General features: G+C 44.1%; 2 protein-coding genes across 2 annotated transcripts in view; one reads left to right on the top strand and one right to left on the bottom strand.

Moving 5' to 3' along the window:
- USP13 (ubiquitin specific peptidase 13) overlaps positions 1-20218 on the top strand; it is a 116597-nt gene that overhangs the window by 64253 nt on the left and 32126 nt on the right. Inside the window, exons 9-10 of the mRNA XM_004591272.3 lie at positions 6132-6203; positions 6550-6643. Of these exons, the coding sequence (XP_004591329.1) occupies positions 6132-6203; positions 6550-6643 (166 nt within the window). The remainder of the gene's footprint in view (positions 1-6131; positions 6204-6549; positions 6644-20218) is intronic.
- LOC105942146 (small ribosomal subunit protein uS3-like) lies at positions 2214-3018 on the bottom strand. Its single transcript, XM_036494806.2, has 2 exons — positions 2614-3018; positions 2214-2400 (listed from the first exon to the last, which is right to left on the bottom strand). The coding sequence occupies exons 1-2, from the start codon at positions 3016-3018 to the stop codon at positions 2275-2277; spliced, it is 531 nt and encodes a 176-aa protein (XP_036350699.2). The 3' UTR covers positions 2214-2274.

Raw genomic sequence — 20218 nt, 5'->3', positions numbered from 1 at the left:
GGGTGCTTCCCATCCTCGCACTAGGCTGCCTTCCCCGTCCCAGGCAGAGCGGCACTGTAGACCTGTCTGTGCCCGTTTTCTTTCTTGGATTGTACCTGACACAGGGTGCCGTCTGGATGTAGAAAACCATCTCCAGTGTGTCTGGAGTGGGCAGTTCTTACTTTGGTTTGAGCATGAGAGAACTCAGCTGTGTGCCAGAACAGACTAGCAGGCAGACAGCATGCTGGGAGCAGCAAGGCCAGCATTTACCGCCTTGGAGCTGAGACCCATGAATGTGAACGTGGCCAATCAGAAGAATGTCAGTCTTTTCTTTCCTCTCCTGTATTTGAATAATTCTTTCTTGTTGCCATTTTCTGGGTTTGAGAGTGTATGGTTAGTTTTCCATGTTCATTTTTTCATCAGCCAGTAAGGAGTGAATTCGGTTTTGCTTAGTAGGTTCAGGGGCAGGGTCTCCAGTTTGGAACTAGAAATAGTGACACACAGAAACATTAGATGGCTTAAAGACAGCCTTGGTGTAAGTCAGGAATGACTGCCTGGTTCTCAGTTTCTCTGTGCCAGTTGAATCTGGTTTACATTGAAAGTGTTTGAAATTTGTTTGAGATGGGTGTGTGGGTCAGTGGATAACAGAGATGATGGATTCCTGTTCCTTCCCCACCCCTTCTGGGAATGAGTAATTACTGGGGGAAATAGACATTAATAAGTAGAAACTCTATGGCTGTAAGTCTGTGAAGGAAAAAGGAAAGAGGCAGGCAGAAAGAGGACATGTGCCTGATGTAGGTGTGGAGCACTGAGGCTGAGGTCTTGGACAGAGAGCAGTGGGACTCCAGGGCAGGGGGGAAATCCCTTTGCAAAGGTTTGCATGCTGCACGGTGGTGTTTTTATCCTTACATTATTGATTGAGTGGGGGAACAATGTAGCTTTAGCCTGTATGACTCCTTGCTCCAAGATCTTTTTTGAAAATGTTGAAGCAATGTCCTTTTGGTAGATGTTGTGGGTTAATCTGTACTGGAATGTGTTCTTGTCTCCCAGCAGCCATGACATTTTTATTGTTTTATAATCTATAACTGAAAAAAAATGCTTCCTACACTCCAAAGTGAGATGGACCTTTTCTTTAATGAAAACTGTGTCTCACAGCTGTGGTTTGAATTTGAGAGTTAAAACTCCCCTTGGTCTTGTTTCAACAATTTTTGAATTTTATTTATTATTGAATATATCATATTTTCTAAACATTTACTATAGATATTAGAAAAGGAGCAGCTTATTAATGCTCATCCTTATTTTTATCATGTTTTGCTAAATATCACTAGCCTGAAATACAAAGATATTTTTGAAAGTTTTGGAAATATAGTGTTGAAGGTAGGTTTATTTTGGAGCATTTAAAATATGCAGTTTTTTTGATAAAATATTTTCAAGAACTTTTAAGACTCCTCATGTGCATGGATTTCAAAATTTTTTGCAGCAAATAAACATGTTTTAATTCTACTTTTGATGACCTTTTTGAAGCATGCTCTTATTTTTTGAACTGCTTTTTCTGCAGCAAGCTGACTCAGAGTTAGGTTCAGGAGCAGGATCTCCATTTTAGGACTAGAAATAGTGACTCATAGAAACATTATACGGCTGAAAGACAGCCTTGGTGTAAGCCAGGAACAACGAGCTGATTCCCAGTTCCTTGTGTGCTGATTGAACCTGGTTTACATCAAAAATGGCTAAAATTATTTCAGAGGCAAACGCACACACACACACACACACAGAGAGAGAGAGAGAGAGAGAGAGAGAGAGAGAAAGTGGATGGAATTCCCATCTTCTGATTTGCAGTCCAGATGTTCACAGTGGTTGGACTGGGCTGTGTGGAAGCTGGGAGTAAACCCCAACTCTCCCGTGTTACCACCTTTCGTGATCAGTCGTTGCTGCCCTCCAGGGTCTGCACTGCAAGGAACTGGGAACCAAATCCAGGTGCTGTGATATAGGATGCATCTTTTCTGTTTCTTTTTAAAAAATATTTATCTATTTTCACTGCAAAGTCAGATACACAGAGAGAAGGAGAGATGGAGAGAAATATCTTCCATCTGCTGGTTTACTCCCCAAGTGACTGCAGCAGTCAGAGCTGAGCTGATCCGAAACCAGGAGCCAGGAATTTCTTCTGGGTCTCCCACTGGGTGCAGGGTCCCAAAGTTTTGGGCCAGGCTTTTTTTTTTTTTTGTCGTTGTGCAAGATTTATTAAAGATTTTTTACAAAGTATCATCCAAATGCCATACAGCTGCCAAGGAGACCCTGTTAAGCTGTGGGGACTGGCTGGGGCATAGCAGGCGGCTCTGGCTTCCCACCCGTCTGCTCTGAGATGGGGGTGGTTGGCAGGATCTCATGTTTGGGTTCCACAATGCTCACGTGGTCAGGCATGGGCTTCTTCTTTTTTTTTTAAAATAATACATATTTATTAAAAATTCAAATACAGAAATAAAAACACAATATCCCACCCAGTATACAGACATCCACATAAATCCCCTTCCCTCTAATCCCATTCCCCAGAGGTTATCACTGTGAACAAGTTAAAGTATATCCTTTGAAACATTTTCCTTTGTATATACAAGTATATATAAACACACATAAATGTACTTTAGGCATGGGCTTCTTAGGACCAATCTTGCCACTTGGGTCCCAGGGCAGCATGATCTTCACTTTGATGCCCAGAACACCCTGTCTGAGCAGCACGTGGCGAACGGCTGTGTCGACATGATAGTTCATGGGGTCCCCACTGTGGATCATCAGGCCATCCACAAACTTCATGGACTTGGTCCTTTGTCCTCGGAGCTTTCCAGAGACCATGACCTCACAGCCTTTGGCTCTGCTCTCCATGATGAAGCGCAGCACGCCATAGCAGGCCCTCCGCACAGCAAGCCCTCCCAGCAGTTTGTAGCGCTGGGATTCTGCCTGGGCAATGGCATATAGGCCTCTCGTGGACACCTTTTCAGCATACAGCTCCGTGCTGCCCTCGGGGATGCAGGCCCTGGATGCAGGCATGTGTCTTAGCCAGCTTCTTAACTGCTAGGCTAAACACTGTGTCCAATTTTAATAAGAATCTTGATGATGATAGCATCTAAATATATGGGTGCGTCAATTGAATGACTATTAGGATGGATTGACAGTCAAACTATATCTTTCTCTTTGCAACTGTCAGATTACAAACTTAAGGTAATATGCTTTAAAAATTGTCTAACACTAACTGTGTCATTTGCAAGTTAAAAGGGAGGGACACAGAGAGGGCATCTTCCATCCACTGGTTCATTCCCCAAATGGCTATAAGGGCCAGAGCTGAGTCATGCTAAAGCCAGGAGCCAGGAGCTTCCTTTGTTTTTCCCGTGTTGGTATAGGGGCCCATGGACTTGATCCATCCTCCTCTGCTTTACCAGACCGTAAGCAGGGAGCCAGATTGGAAGAGGAGCAGCTGGGACTGGAACCTGTGCTCGTATGGGATGCTGGCATTGCAAGCAGAGGATTAGCCTGTTGAGCCACTGTATTGGCCCCTGAATTTTGTAATGGAAGATATTCCTCATAAATTAGAAAAGGAATATAATTTTTAGCAAAACGGATCTTTATGAAAGTTATTTTTTCTTATTATTCTTACATTAATATGATATTAATACAATCCTCATAACTCTGCCTTTGTCTACTAGTCTTGCCTTAAGGCATAAATCTTTTCATTAATACTCATCTTTCCTGCAAAACTTTTGTCTTGTCAGTTTCCAGGCTATGATAAAAACTGGTCGTAGGAGGCCCCATGAATTCACTTCCTTCTATACTCTTGAGAATTCTTCAGTGTGACCTCGATATCTAAGTGTTTGGTTACAAAGTTTGGTTTACCAGTTGTTTGGCTTTTGGCTTGTGAAATTTCTTGTTGCAGTTGTTGCCAAGTGAAATGGGTTTAGCCCAGAGTAGCATGTTCTGATAATTTTGATGTAGGTAGACAACCCAGGGTACAAAATCTGAGTTTGTGGACAGCAGGTGTCCAAAAGTTTCTGAGTTGAGAGATCCTAGTTGAAGTCATTGTTCAGAATTAATGTGTTGTGGTTCTTGGCCAGGGTTCCATTGAAGAAATGCCTTTTGTTTTTGGTTATTTTTAGTCATTCATGGAAACTGGAGATTGATTATGTGGTTGAGCGATGTGAATGAATTCATTCAGTAGATATTTACTAAGTGCTTTTTACATGTCAGATGCTGTTCTAACGCTGGAGATGCAGCTTTTAGATAGATAAAGTCACCGCCTTCATGGAGATTACATCGTGGCATGTAATCTCTAGAGAAGTAAATGATAAACAAGAAAATCACCAAACTGATGCATGCTAAGAAGAAAATCAGCCACCAGCAGGTGATGTGGAGTTGGGAACAGGAGGTTGTGGCTACTCTTGCTTTGGCCCAGTGTCTGGGAGATGACTTTTGAAGAGACCCAAGAAAGAGCCACCCAGCAAGGGTGTGTGGAGAGTATCCCAGGAGACAGGCAGCAGACAGCAGTGCCCTCTGCAGCAGGATGGGCAGGTAGTGAGAATGGTGTCAGATGAGGTCAGAGATGAGGGCAAGAAGGACACATGGAGGGCCAGATAACGATCTGCTTCTAGGCACTGCTTCCTAGGGCTTTCAGACATAGAGAACCAAAGACTAAAGGGGGAAAGAAAATCACAGAGTGTAAAATGGTAAACGAAATAAAGAAGATAAAGGAATGATTACATTAGGTCTGCACTGCTCTGAAAGGATGACTTAGAGGAGGGACTGTAGCCCACCCAAGGGCCAAGGGACCAGCAGGTACAACCAAGAAGCCTTACCAATCTGGGCTTGGGAAGCTGCCGAATGAATTTGTATCTTGATTTCTCACCCCTCAAATGGGGAAAATGATAGAAACATGGTGGTAATGAAGGCTCAATGTAGGAAACTCTCGGGAAGTGGCAACTGCTAACACTATCATTATTCATTTTAGAATTATTGAAACAATTCCTACTGTTACAGAGAAAAATGACCCAAGTCATTAACATAGTGAAGAAGACATTATTTAGGGGAGGCCAAGGCACTGGGCTTTGGGCCAATTGTAATGGGGTCTTTTTTTTTTTTTAAGATTTATTTATTTATTTTTATTACAAAGTCAGATATACAGAGAGGAGGAGAGACAGAGAGGAAGATCTTCCGTCCGATGATTCACTCCCCAAGTGAGCTGCAATGGGCCGGTGCTGCGCCGATCCGATGCCGGGAACCAGGAACCTCTTCCGGGTCTCCCACGCGGGTGCAGGGTCCCAATGCATTGGGCCGTCCTCAACTGCTTTCCCAGGCCACAAGCAGGGAGCTGGATGGGAAGTGGAGCTGCCGGGATTAGAACCGGCGCCCATATGGGATCCCGGGGCTTTCAAGGTGAGGACTTTAGCCGCTAGGCCACGCTGCCGGGCCCACCATTTGTTTTTAAGGTGGTGGTCATGATGACAAGAGCCAGGGCCATGTGTAGGAAGCACTTAGGGGATCTTTAGGGATTCTAGGCCTCAGATCAGATTCTAGGCCTCAGATCAGAACATCTCAGGGTCTCGCTGGCTGATGATGATTAAATAAGAGCTCTTCAGAGGACTCCGACATGGAGGCCAGGGCTAGGGTCCACTGATAGAGGCATGATCATTCCCAGCAGGGTTGTGAGCATGGCAGTAGAGGAAGTGTTTTTCTTTTCTTTTAAAAAATGTTTGTTTATTTTTACTGGAAAGGAGTATTTACAGAGAGAAGGGGATACAGAGATTAAGACCTGTCTGCTGGTGTAATCCCCAAGTGGCTGTAATGGCCAGAATCAAATCAGTCTGGAGCCAGGAGCCAGGAGCTTCTTCCAGATCTCCCACATGGGTGCTGGAGCCCAAGGCCTTGGGCCATCCAGCAATCGCAGGCCATAAGCAAAGAGTTGGATGGGAAGTGGAGCAGCTGGGACATAAACTGGTGCCCATGGGCGAGGATTTAGCTACTAAGCCATTGCACTGGGCTCAGGAAGTACTTGCATTGGGTGGCTTGATTTCCACAGTCAGTCAAGAAGGACTTAGTGGGTGAGCATGGTGGCTTGTTTGGGCTATGTTCTTGTCTCAGTTGCTGTGTTGTGATTGTTGCTTCTTGTTTTCTAGGTATGTAGGAAACCTTCCCAGAATATTTGACTACTCACCTTTAGATCCAACACAAGATTTCAATACACAGATGTAAGTGCCAGACAGTTAATTTTAAGTAAAACTACTTAATAAGTTTCCAAGCGGTTATTTCGGGGCTATGAAATTAAAGAAAATTCTTTTCTTTCTTCATTGTCTTTATTTTAAAAAAAATGTTCTAAAAATGAGCCTCTGTTAATAAGACATTAATCCAGATATAAAATACTAGGAAAATTTGGAAAAAGCAGTCTGCTTCTAACAGAATCAGGCCCGTTAATGTTTGTGAATAATCAAGATGTTCCACCTAAAAGCCAACACATTGACTGAAATTCATAGGTGATTTTAACATGTCTGGGAAAACAACAGTGACCTTTTGTTCTTGTTTCCCCCTCCTGGCCAGGACTAAGTTAGGACATGGCCTGCTCTCAGGCCAGTATTCAAAGCCTCCAGTGAAATCTGAACTCATTGAACAGGTGATGAAGGAGGAGCACAAGGTATGTGCCCTGGCGTTGGTGGGGTGGATGTCTGGGAGGAGGGCCCTTTCCCAGCAGGAACGTGGCTCTGCTGAGATTTCCTCCTGGAAGCTACACATGGAGGAAGCTGTCAGAATAGTTGTTTCATTTTCAGAGTGGCCAGGGCCTGTTGGCAAACTCTTAAAAATTGCTTTAGGAATTTGCCAGGGTTGGGGTTTGCAGGGAGAACAGCTTCCTGGTTTATGTGTGTGTCATCATGATCGGGCTTCTGAAATACCCTTCTTCCTGAAGCAGAGCTGAGGTGGGAGGAACATGGCTTAGGGGAGTGTAAACATGTTCGCCTCTGTAGCCTTTTCCTGCCCTTAAGGATACCCTTCTTGTCAGCTGGGGTTTCTCAAGAGACTCCTGGGTAAGAAACAGAGCTCAAGTTCCTTGGCCCCTCCCTGGAGCTGGGAAGTCTACCTCTGGGCAGGGCTGGACAGTCCTCTTGTGGGGCTGGGGAGACAACAGGTGGTTCTAAGTGCTCTCAAGACCAGCTTTGGTCCTCTGACAGCCAGACCTGCATTTCCTTGTGCTTGTCCCTCCTTGGGCTGTCCTATTGACTGCTTATTTCTAGAGGGCAGCACTTACAATCTACTGCTTTGGAATTGTGCTATGCCCATCCTGCATGGCTGTATTTGGTAGCCTCAACTCCTTTTGCCTCCCGTGTCCTGAATGGACTTTGTGCCCTGCTCCCAGCTGGTCTTCAGAAAACACCATCTTGACTTAGTAGGAAAGCATGTCCCAAAGTGTTTAACCTCTGTGGTTGCCTGTTAAGTCATTTATCCTTTGCTAATTCCTGACTGGGACCTGAATGACAGTGACCAAGGAAAATCAATGCACTGTTGGTCACAGTGAAGGCAGTTGGTTGTGGAACTGGAGCAAGTCAGGGCCACGAAGAGGAAAACACACAGAGTGAGGGTAGAAGAAGCGAATGGGCTGTGAAGGGGATGCAGAGGTTCTGAGTGGCCAGCCTGGGCTAGCACAGCACAGGGGAGGAAGGACGCAGGTCCTCCAGGAGCACTGGTTTCCAGCCCTGTGAGCTGAGGAGTATCCTTCTCTGAGTTGGAATTCCCTGCTCTGGGAGGTGGCAGGACTGGCCTTGGTGGTGACTGAGGCTGTCAGTTATATTGTCTCTGCAATAACAATAGCGTGGGCAGGTTCTGGGATTGTATTTGCATTTTTGTGATCTTATTGGAGAGAATGGGAAATGAGAAATCATCAGGTTAGTGATGTTTGGAAGTAACTTTGGATTTTGTTGCCACAACAAGGTCCTTTTATGTTAGAAGTAGTTTTTCTATGTGCAAGGCACCTTACATGTGCAGTAATGGAAATCTCACTTGCCTTAGGGTCTTGTCTGTCTGCCCCATTGGATGCAGTGGCCTTTGGCTGGCAGCTCTGAAGACCTCCAGGGTCTGAGGCTTGCTCTGTCGGCATCCAGCTGTGTAAGCTGGGTGACTCATGCCACATCTGGCAACCAGCAGGCACTGGGGACCCACACATGGGATGTGCATTTCTAGCTTCTGTAGCAGTAAGATGTTCCCCATGGGCCCAAGCCCACAGTGTCAGCTGGAGCCGAGCAGCAGTCCTCGCTGCACATGGGACACACATGTGACTTGTGAGCTGACCAGCACTCTGGGCTTGGAGTCCCGATCTTTGTGGTTCCCAGCAATGTCCGTTTCAAACTGTCACTTGAACAAACAGTTCATAGCAAAAGGCTCTGCTCCCCTTGGGGGCGCAGGTGTCGCTTCCAGCAGCTTTTGGATTTTTCACTGATGAGTGGTGTAAAGCAACCTGCTTGTGAAACTCTTCCTTCGCTCAGGAATCAGATGGTCAGATGGTCCTGCCCCAGACTGCTGATGTTAGTCACTTACAATGAACTGGAAATGCTTCAAGAAAGAAAAGCGATGTGCTGAAGTGGCGTCAGGGAGAGATTATGAGAGGAATGAGTAGTGGAGGGGAGGGAGTCTGAGGTTAAAGATGGTACTACAGGACAGGACTTCCTTCCCGAATGAGCTAATGACCAGCATCATGTAGGGCCCACAAAGGGCCAGACTCTTGAGACTCGCAAGATGGCCGACATAGGAGGAAGACTGTGAGAGAGCTCACAGACAGAGAGGGCTAGAACGCGACAAAAGCGTAAGTGGAGCAGCATAGAACTACACGGAGAAGAACGTGAAGTTCCCTGGACAGTGTGGAACCAAAAAAATCCACACAACTCGGAAGAGCAACCAGGGAAAAACAAAACGACGGGCAGGGAAGACGACTTTCCGCTCCTGACCTGCTGAGTCACCTTTGAATGCAGACGCTGAAAGCCGCCAACTGAACCACCCGTAGACGCTGAAAGCCGCGGACCGACCCGCAGACGCTGTGGCCGTGAGGACCGGCGGTGATCGGGACCTGCTTGCATCTGCTCACCCTGGTCACCAGGACCCGCCAGGACTCCCCCCGCTGCGTACACCAGGACCCTGAGTCACCGGGACCCGCTGGCATCCGCCCACCCTGGTCGCCAAGCCCCGCCGGGACCGCCACAGCCTCCAGGTTCCACCCGCCTACACCCGCCGAGACCAGCAACAGACGCAGTAGCTGAGAGACGCATCCGCGGCGAGGGTTCCCACCAGAGGAAGAGGCAAACTGCAAGAACCTGAGGTTTGAGTGAGTTGGGTGGGGACAGTGGTGGGTTGGAGGCTTCAGGAGTTGGCCCCCCAGGGGCATGCACAGAGCCTGAACACAATTGGTGCTCGTCTCCCCGCCCCTCCCCCCCCAGACGCCAGCGTCTAGAGACACCAGGAGAGTGCCTTGAAACTGCCAAAGCTGTGTCTGGGAGAAAGGCAAAAGGCACACTGAATACTCCCCCGTGCCTTTGCGGTGTGGCACTCAGCTGGGCGGTGCTATCCCACAGGAACCCAAGCACGCCTCTGGGCTGGGCAGTCCTGTGCTAGCTCTGGGGCGGTCAGTCCCCTGCAAGCGCTGGGGTGGGCGGGCCTGCGCAGGAGGCGTTTCCAGAGAGCACCTGGAATACCGCACGCCCTATAGTCCCGTGCTCCGAGCCTTGTGATCCTGCGCACAGGGGGCGCACACAGAGAGTGCCTTCACTCCCCCACGCCCTGTGGTAGCATACCTGTAGGGGACGAGCTGAGAGTGCGCTTTGAATCTGCTGGACCCTGGAAGTGGCGCCCTGAGGTCCAGTGTTCTGGAGACGCACCAAAAGTGCCTTGAAAATTCCCACACCCTGCTACTCCACGCCTGCAGACTCCGATCTCTACAGGATAGTGCTTGGAGACCCCTCAGCACACTGGTGCCTAGGTCTCTCAAAAAAGAAACACTAACACAATGAGAAGAAATACCAGAAAAGGTAATGATCCAGATGAGAGTGCCAACACCTTACCAATAAAGGATCAAAAGCCAATGTCTATTTCGGAGATGCGAGATGAAGACATAGAAGATCTACCAGACAAGGAATTCAAAAAAATAATGTTAAAATATGTCAGAGACAATGAGAAGAACTGGGAGGACTTCAAGGAATTCAAGAACCACATAACCTCAGAAATACAACAAATGAAAAGTAAAATCCTTGACTTAGAGCACAAAATTGAGAGCCTAACCAACAGAACAAATACAGCAGAAGAGAGGATCTCTGAAACGGAAGACACACAAAACGAACATACCCAGTTCATTAAACAGCTGGAGACAAGTCTGAACAAAGCCAATAAGACCATACAAGAAATGAAAGACAACCTCAGAAAATCAAATATTAGGATTATTGGCCTTCCTGAAGGAGCGGAAAAAGAGTCAGGAATGCAAATGGTGCTCGACGAAATTATACAGGAAAACTTCCAAAACACTTGGAACATGAACCCAGCCCAAATCCAGGACGGTCAGAGGACTCCCAGCAGATATGACCCAAAGCGATCTTCACCCAGACATATGGTGCTCAAGTTCCACTCTAATGAAGACAAAGAAAGAATCCTGAGACAAGTACGAAGCAGAGAAAAGATCACATACTGGGGAAAACCAATCAGGATCACTGCTGACTTCTCTGAAGAGACTTTACAAGCAAGAAGAGAATGGACAAAGATCTTCCAAATCCTGAATCAGAACAACTGTCAACCAAGAATATTATACCCAGCAAAGATCTCATTCGTATTTGAGAACGAAATCAAATACTTTCACAGCAAAGAGAAATTAGAAGAATATGCCAGCACAAAACCAGCTCTACAAAATCTCCTTAGAAATGCACTAAATCCAGAAAAAAAGGAGGTGAATCATAAGCAAAGATGGCAAACAGGAAGATCTCCCCACTAAAGTCCACACAAGGAAGGGCAATTACACAGATATCAACACCCACAAAAACAAGTATGGCAGGGCAAAATCACAACCTCTCAATTTTAACTCTTAACACAAATGGACTGAACTCACCAATCAAAAGACATAGATTAACAGAATGGATTATCAAACAACACCCAACTATCTGTTGCCTACAAGAGACACATCTAACCAGAAGAGATTCGAAGAAGCTGAAAGTGAAAGGTTGGAAACAGATATTTCATGCCAATGGACGAGAAAAAAAGGCTGGGGTAGCTGTCTTAATTTCAGATGATGTGGACTTCAATCTGACACACATCAAAAAGGACAGGGAAGGACATTATATATTGGTGAAGGGACTGATCCATCAGGAAGTAATTACCATTGTGAACATATATGCACCAAATTCAAACGCACCTAGCTACGTGAAGCAATTACTCACGGACTTAAGGGGAAACATAGATATGCACACAATAATAGTGGGTGATCTTAACACCCCACTAACAACAATAGACAGATCAACAAAACAAAAACTCAACAAAGAAACAACAGAGCTCATACAAACAATAGAACAACTGGACTTGGTTGACATTTATAGAATTTTTTACCCTAAGGCCACAGATTATACATTTTTTTCAGCAGTGCATGGCACCTTCTCCAGGATCGACCACATGATAGGACACAAAGCAAACCTAAATAACTTCAAAAAGATAGGAATCATACCATGTACCCTCTCAGACCACCATGGAATGAAGCTGGAAATCAGCAATTCAAAATGCCCCAGGAAATACAGAAACTCTTGGAGGCTGAACAATATGCTATTAAACGAACAATGGATCAGAGAAGAAATTAAAGATGAGATCAAAAAATTTATGGAAACCAATGAAAACTCTGACATAACATTCCAAAATTTGTGGGACACTGCCAAAGCAGTGCTACGGGGTAAACTCATCGCAATTGGAGCTCATGTCAAGGCCCAAGAGAGGCGCCAAATACAAGAACTAAACACACACCTCCAGGAATTGGAAAAACAACAGCAGAAGTGCCCCACACACAATACGAAACAAGAAATCATCAAAACAAGGGAGGAAATCAATCAGATAGAAATAAAAAAAACCATACACAAAATCAATGAATCAAAAAGCTGGTTTTTTGAGAAGATAAACAAGATAGACACCCCACTGGCCCGACTGACAAAGAAAAAACAAGAGAAGGCAAGAATTAACAGCATCAAAGATGAAAAAGGCAACATAACAACAGACACCGCATCCATTAAGGCCATAATTAGAAATTACTACAAAGCACTGTACTCCAACAAGTCAGAAGATCACCAAGAAATGGAAAAGTTCTTAGACTTCTACCACCTGCCAAAACTTAGCCCAGAGGTAACAAACGACCTGAACAAACCCATAACTGAAGTAGAGATTGAATCAGTGATTAAAGACCTCCCAACAAAGAAAAGCCCAGGCCCAGACGGCTTCACTCCAGAATTCTACAAAACATTCCGAACAGAACTGACCCCAATCCTCTACAAACTCTTCAAAACAATAGAAAAAGAGGCAACCCTTCCGAACTCATTCTATGAAGCCAACATTACCTTAATCCCAAAACCAGACAGAGAACTAACAGAGAAGGAAAACTACAGACCTATCTCTTTGATGAACATTGATGCTAAGATTCTCAACAAAATCCTAGCCAACAGAATTCAAAAACACATCAGACAGATCGTTCATCCAGATCAAGTAGGATTCATCCCTGGAATGCAGGGATGGTTCAACATTCGCAAATCCATAAATGTGATACACTACATCCAAAAACTGAAAAACAAGAATCACATGATAGTATCAATAGATGCAGAAAAAGCTTTCGACAAAATCCAACACCACTTCCTACTAAAAACCCTAATCAAGGTAGGCATAGATGGAAAAATCCACAACATAATTAAAGCCATATATGAAAAACTCAACGCCAGCATCATACTGAATGGAGAAAAACTGGAACCCTTCCCACTGAGATCTGGAACAAGACAGGGATGTCCACTTTCTCCACTACTATTCAACATAGTCCTAGAGGTACTCGCTGAGGCCATAAGACAAGAAAAAGAAATCAGAGGAATCCAAATGGGAAACGAAGAAGTCAAACTTTCACTATATGCAGATGATATGATTCTTTATGTAGAAGAGCCAAGAGACTCAATACAGAGACTGCTAGAACTTGTACGAGAGTTTGGTAGAGTGGCAGGGTACAAAATTAATGAACAAAAATCAAGAGCCATAGTGTATGCGAACAGCCCCAAGATGGAAAAAGACTTAACCAGCAAGATACCATTCAAAATAACAGAGAAAAGTATGAAATATCTGGGAATAAATCTAACCAAAAATGTAGGAGACTTATTCGAAGAAAACTACAAACTACTTAAAAAAGAAATTGAACAAGACCTCAAAAGATGGAGTAACATCCCATGCTCCTGGATAGGTAAAATCAATATCATTAAAATGTCTATACTGCCAAAAGCAATATATACATTCAACGCAATCCCAATCAAATTGCCCAAAACATTCTTCATGGAACTGGAAACAATGATCCAAAAGTTCATCTGGAAGCACAAAAAACCGCGGATAGCTAGAACCATCCTGAAGAACAGGAAGTTAGCAGGGGGAATCACAGTTCCGGACCTCTGGACATACTATAGGGCAGTGGTTATCAAAACAGCGTGGTACTGGCACAAAGATAGAGAGGAAGATCAATGGAGCAGAATAGAAACACCAGAAGGAAACCCACACAGATACAGCCAAATAATCTTTGACAAAAAGACAAATGACAATCCAGGCAAATGGGAAGGTCTGTTCAATAAATGCTGTTGGGACAACTGGTTAATAGCCTGCAGAAACAAAAAAATAGATCCACATCTCTCACCATACACTAAGATCAGATCTAAATGGATAACAGATCTAAACCTACATCCAGAAACCTTCAAACTTTTGGAAGAAAATGTTGGAAACACACTGGAACACTTAGGGGTAGGCCCTCACTTCCTAAAAAAGACTCCAAATGCAGTAGAAATCGAGACCAAAATAAACAATTGGGACCTCATCAAACTAAGAAGCTTCTGTACAGCTAGAGAAACAATCAACAAAGTAAAAAGGCAACCCACAGAATGGGAGAAGATCTTTGCACACGACATAGGTGATAGAGGGCTGATCTCCAGAATATACAAAGAGCTACAAAACAACCAAAATGTCAAAACAAACAAGCCACTCAAGAAATGGGCACGGGAAATGGGCAAACACTTCACAAAGGAACAAACCCAAATGGCAAATAAACATATGAAAAAATGCTCAAGTTCCCTGGCAATAAGGGAAATCCAAATTAAAACATCAATGAGGTACCACCTAACGCCAGTAAGACTGGCCCACATGAATAAAAGCACCAACAACACTTGTTGGCGAGGTTGCGGGGAAAAGGGATCCCTACTCCACTGCTGGTGGGGCTGCAGGCTGGTATAGCCTCTATGGAAATCAGTATGGAGAATATTCAAACAACTCAAATTCAACATACCGTATGATCCAGCAATAGCACTCCTAGGAATATATCCAGAACAATTGTTTTATGAGAAACCAACATGCACTCCTATGCTCATAGCAGCACAATCAGTAATTGCAAAAACATGGAAGCAACCAAAATGCCCATCAACAGAGGATTGGATAAGAAAGCTATGGTTCATCTACTCCATGGAATACTACTCAGCTATTAAAAAAAACAAAATGCAGTTCTTTGTGGCCAAATGGGCCAAACTGGAAACCATAATGCTAAGGGAAATGAGCCAATCACAAAAGGTTAAATACCACATGTTTGCCTTAATTTAAGATGATATGATCTTATGTATAACATGTTATGTTTTGAATGTTATATGTTGTGTATAAACTAAATTGAAGTATAGGTGAGGTGATCACAGAAGGTGGCTGGGAACTCGTATTTATCTTTAACATATTGGTTACTCATTACTATGTCAATTAATTCCATAATGATGTAAATTTTTGCTGATGGTATGTTGGAGCTTTCAATTGACTGGGATAACACTCTGCTAGCTCTGTCTTCAGACCAGAGAGGGTATACCTAAGAAGCCGTTGAACTTGACTGGACAATAAGATGCTGGACTCTATGTTTGGTGTATGCTTGCAATGGGGGAATCTCAACTGAACTTGAGCTGTGGTTATGCAACAAGGTGGAGGAATCCACCATGGTGGGAGGGTTTGGGCAGGGGTGGGAGAACCCAAGTATCTATGTAACTGTGTCACATAATACAATGTAATTAATGAAGTTAAATAAAAAAAAAAAAAAAAAAAAGGGCCAGACTCTTGCTGTATGCTCCCTTGGGCAGGGAAGTCTGGTCTGCCGCTCCAGAAGCCAGCAGTGCAGATATGAGGCACACAGGCTGTTTGTCCTTGAGGCTGTGTTTGGGGCCACCAGGCTATTCCACTGCCCTAATGGTTGTTCCAGGACTTGTTTCAGCTTCCCAGTGTCTCTGTGTTGATGCTGGTTGGGTGGGTGACAAAAGAGGGTGGCTGAAATTTGCAGAATTATTAGCTACCCCATTAACCTTCCATCTTACAGCATCTGATATCTTGGCTAAGTTACAGGATATGATATTTCATTGGTTTGCCATATAACAAGGTGAAATCTGGTGTTTTAGCACATGCATGCTTAATAAATGTCTATAAATGCCATCTATAAAAAGACTTGCAGCGTCTGTTTTAGGAACTGCTACTTCTACTTAAATTTTCTGAATTGATTTTTAATATTAAATTGCACTTGAAGTAGAGAAAATGTTCTTACTATATAAAACACCCCTTTTCTCCGTTTTGGGGGCTGGTGTTGTGGTGGAGTGGACTAAGCTGTTGCCTGTGACACCAGCATTCTACATGTTGGTTCAAGTCTCAGCTGTACCACTTATGATTTAGCTCCCTGCTAATGTGCCTGCGAAAGTAGCTGAAGACAGCAGAAGTACTTGGAGGCCTGCCACTCAGTTGGGGGACTGGATGGAGTTCCAGGCACCTGGCTTCAATCTGGCCCAGCCCTGGTCCTTGTCGGCCATTCGAGGGTGAAATAGCAGATGGAAGATCTCTCTTTCTCTTTTATAACAAACCAACAGTCTTTTAAGAAAGAATACTGATTAGTATATATTCTAATACAGTGTTTTCAAGCATTTTTTAAAGCTTTTTTCTAGTCTCTTTTTCCTTGTAAACATAACATGTTGCAGATACTATTTCTCATTTATAATTAGATATGTATAATTACATTTGTTACTAATAATGCTTCAGTTTAACAAAGAGTATTACTTTTTTGGAATTTTTATCTTGTTTGAAAAAGCAGAGAATGAAAGACAATCTCCCATCTGCTTGTTTATTTCCCAAATGGCCACAACAGCTGGGGCAGCCTGAGGCTGGGAGGCTGGATCCAACTGTTTGAAGCATCACTTGCTACCCCAGAGTGTGTGTTAGGAGGAAGCTGGGACTGGGACAAGCCAGGCACTCTGATGTGGTACATTGGCATTCCATGTGGCATCTTTTTTTGTTTTTGTTTTTAAAAGTTTTATTTATTTTTACCAGAAAGTTAGATTTACAGAGGAAGTACAGAAAGATCTTTCATCCACTGGTTCACTCCCCAAGTGACCGCAATGGCCGGAGCTGTGCTGATCTGAACCCAGGAGCCAGGAGCTTCTTCTGGGTCTCCCACATAGGTGCAGGGTCACAAGGCTTTGGGCCATCCTCTACTGCTTTCCCAGGACACAGTCAGGGAGCAGTTGGGATACAAACCAGTGCCCATACAGGATCCTGGCCATTACAAAGCCAGGATTTAGCTACTAGGCTATTGTGCCAGACCTTTAGATGGCATCTTAAATCTCACATCAGATGTCCTCCCAAAACTTTATTTGTCAAAAAAAGATTCATTTAATTTATTTGGAAAGACATAATTAGAGTTAGAGAGAAAGAGAGAGAGGTGGAGAGAGATAGAGAAAGCCTTCTATCTGCTTGTTCACTCCTTAAATGGCTACAATGGTCCAGAGTGGTCTAGGCCAAAGCCAGGAGCCATGAGCATCCTCCGGGTCTCTCATGTGGGTACAGGTGCCCAGTGATTTGGGTCATCTTCAGCTGCCTTTCCATGTGCATTAGCAGAGGGTTGGATAGTAGAGCAGCTGCCGCTTGTCTGTATGGTTGGCAGGCATTGCAGGTGGAAGCTTAATGTGCCGTGCCACAATGCTGGATCCCCAAACTGCATTGTGTAAATCACGCTGTACACGATTCCCCGTCTACATGATGTCTGATGCAGAGCGGTTGGCTTTTATTTCTGTGAGTGTGAGATAACCCATTTTCTGCTTTGAGATAACACAGTTCTAGCCCTGTACATCACGATTTTGTTTTCCTCAATTTCTGTGTTTACTAGGTTGGACAAATGCAGCTCTTTTCAGATTTTTGAAATTAGAGTAATAGTTTGAAATGTTAGTAGTAGTTCGGGAATGTCCTTGTCCATCGACTTAGGAGATTGGAGGTTTGTTCCAAGGTTAACAGCTTAAATTGGTTGGCTGCATAATCTGTGTTTTAGGAACAGGCTAAAAATTTGTTGTCCATTCCTATGGCCATATAAATATCCATGCCACGTGTTGCTCTAATGTGAGAAAGGCCTCAAGCTTGCTGCATGCTTATTAATTAAAGCTTTAGGCTCTGGGGACTATGAACGGACAGTGTCTGGCTGTCTGCCCAGAACACTGTGCTAAACAGAAAGTCCAGGGTAAGCATTTGGGAGCGAGTCTGAACATCGTAGTCCTATCTAATTTTAGCTGATCTGTTTTGCAACTGCTGATGGAGAGAGTAAGTACAGTATCCTATTAATATGGTAGGTTCCCTAGGAGGTTGGTATTTTGGGGCTGTGAGTTCTAGCCGTGGCTGCAGCTATCTGAGGGCTGGCCCTAAGGAGAGCGGGTGCTTTCTGAATACAGATTTTAGTTGTGAGTGCTGCTTTTAGGCCCAGTGGGACATGCAGGTGATGGCCTTGGTCAAATAGGAAACATGCTTTTTTTTGACTCAATTCTTTGGTTTTTATTTTAGACTTTTAGATGATTATTATTATTTTTCTGTTTATTTTATTGGAAACTCAGATTTACAGAGTGAAGGAGAAAGAAAAATCTTCCAACCTCTGGTTCACTGTCAAGTGGCCACAACAGCTAGAGCTGAGCTCATCTGAAGCCAGGAGCCAGGGGCTTCCTCTGGGTCTTGCACCACGGGTGCAGGATCCCAAGGCTTTGGGCCATCCTCGACTGCTTTCCCAGGCCACAAGCAGGGAGCTGGATGGGAAGTGGAGCAGCTGAGATATGACTCGTTGGCCATATGGGATCCTGGGTGTGCAAGATGAGGATTTTAGCTACTAGGCTACTGTGCTGGGCCCTACTTTTAGGTTATTTTTAAAAGAACTATGTTAAGAGCCTGACTTTTTGTTTTAAAGAAAATAATTTTAGTTGTGTTTATACATTAAGTAGAGAGGAAGGCAGAGGAATCTCCCTGTGTCTGTTGTGAAGTTTCCATAATGACCACTGCGCCAGTCTGCTTCCATCCACCTTCCTTCCCACTCCTTTCCTTTCCCTGCAGTATTTTAATACAAAACCCAAACATCTTCCTTTTCAGGTATAAATATTTAATATGCCACTATAATCCATGTTTCTTCATTTAACATAAATAGTATGTTAACAGTTGTTTAAAATGTTCAGAGTACATTGGCAAATTAACAACCATTTCTTAGTATTACCTAACTTCCTGTCCATATTCAGATTTTTCCCCCCTGTGATATCAAAGACATCTTTCTCAAATCCTCCTCTTTTTTTTTTTTTTTTGGTGTGTTTTCTGCATGCCATAGTTACACCCATTGTTGAGGGAGCAGGATCGTTTGCTTAAGACTGCCTTCCTGAGGTATATAGTTCAACTTGTGTTTGTTGGAGATTCGATCTGGAGTCTTGAGTCCATTCGCTTCAGAACCTGACTTGCTCTTCTCAGGTACATAGCAGTGCCTGAGCATGGGGATTAGTCAGACTGCCCTCTGGAAATCAGAGCCAGAATGGCTAGAGGCAGTCAGCTGGAGGGCTGAGGTGGTGGAGTGGCTGAGACTGAACTAAGATGTTCAAACCCAGGGGCTTGGCTGCAGTCTGTTGGAGACAGGGCAATTAGGTAGAGAAGGAGAGGCAATGTTTCTCTGGTTTAAGAAGCTTTTCCAGGTGACTTCCAAATGACCAACAGTGCTGAAGAAGTGGCTTGACTGTTGAACAAAAAGTTATAGAAGATCAAGTGAGGGAAAACAAAGACGTGGACTAGGTACAGAAGGGAAGAGGCGTGGGAAGGGGAATGAATGCAAGTGGGCCAGAGCCCAAGAGAGTGTTGAATTTTTTTGGGGGGGTGTGTTTATCGTCATGGTCTCTATTGAAACTTTGCCCTCTTAGTTGTTGGGCCACATGGCACGGAGCAGTAGCCAATTATACAGAGTTTACTGACTGGTGGAATTTTTCAGAGCATCTGCTTTTTATGGTCTGTGTTGGGGACTGGCAGCCATACCATCCTTGGCTGGCATCCCATAGGAAATAATACATCAGCAGCCGATAGTGAATGCCTGAACAGAGCATGCACAGATGTGGAAAGGCTTATTCCATGTGGTGCCTCCCTCCATAAAGTTGGGCTGTCCTGAACCAACAGTCTCTGAGAACAAGAAGGCTTACCCAGAGGCTTTCCCTTTTCTGCAAGCAGTAGGATGCGCTCAGAGTCGTCACAGGTGAAACCCAGGCGCATGTGAGCCAGAAGCTGCGTTGGGATATTGAGGGATGGGTAGAGAGACTTTTCTAGCTGCGTAACAGTGGACTGGTTACTTAACACTCCATACCTCAGGTTTCCTATCTGCCAAGTAGAGAGAATTGCAATCACTTCGTGTTATTTGGTGAATTCAGAAAAAATAACACAAATCAATTGTTAAGAACTGTGCTTGGAAACCAGTAATTATTCATTCAAGCACCTGGGATAATGTCTGACATTTTGTCACGATAAATACCCTGTGAGAATGCAAACAGCCATGAGGCAAAGATAAAGCATTATTACTGTATGCTTATGTCAGTGAATGTCATGCAGGTACATATCAGCATTGTGAATGAGGAGGACAACTTTTTAAAATTTCTTTATCTTTCTTTTTTTGACTTATTATTTAAAATTTTGAATTTTA

The sequence above is a fragment of the Ochotona princeps genome, chromosome 3 (genome assembly GCF_030435755.1).
Source record: "Ochotona princeps isolate mOchPri1 chromosome 3, mOchPri1.hap1, whole genome shotgun sequence".
In the NCBI taxonomy this organism is placed as follows: Eukaryota; Metazoa; Chordata; class Mammalia; order Lagomorpha; family Ochotonidae; genus Ochotona; species Ochotona princeps.
Note: the sequence above shows the minus strand (reverse complement) of the source record. Positions and strands in the feature narration are given on the sequence as shown.

Bases quoted from the DNA above. Each gene is read 5' to 3' on its own strand.
- LOC105942146 (XM_036494806.2), bottom strand. From the start codon at position 3,018: ATGCCTGCATCCAGGGCCTGCATCCCCGAGGGCAGCACGGAGCTGTAT. The intron at 2,401-2,613 runs GTACATTTATGT...AAAAAGAAGAAG, and splicing joins CTAAGAAGCCCATGCCTAAA to CCCATGCCTGACCACGTGAG.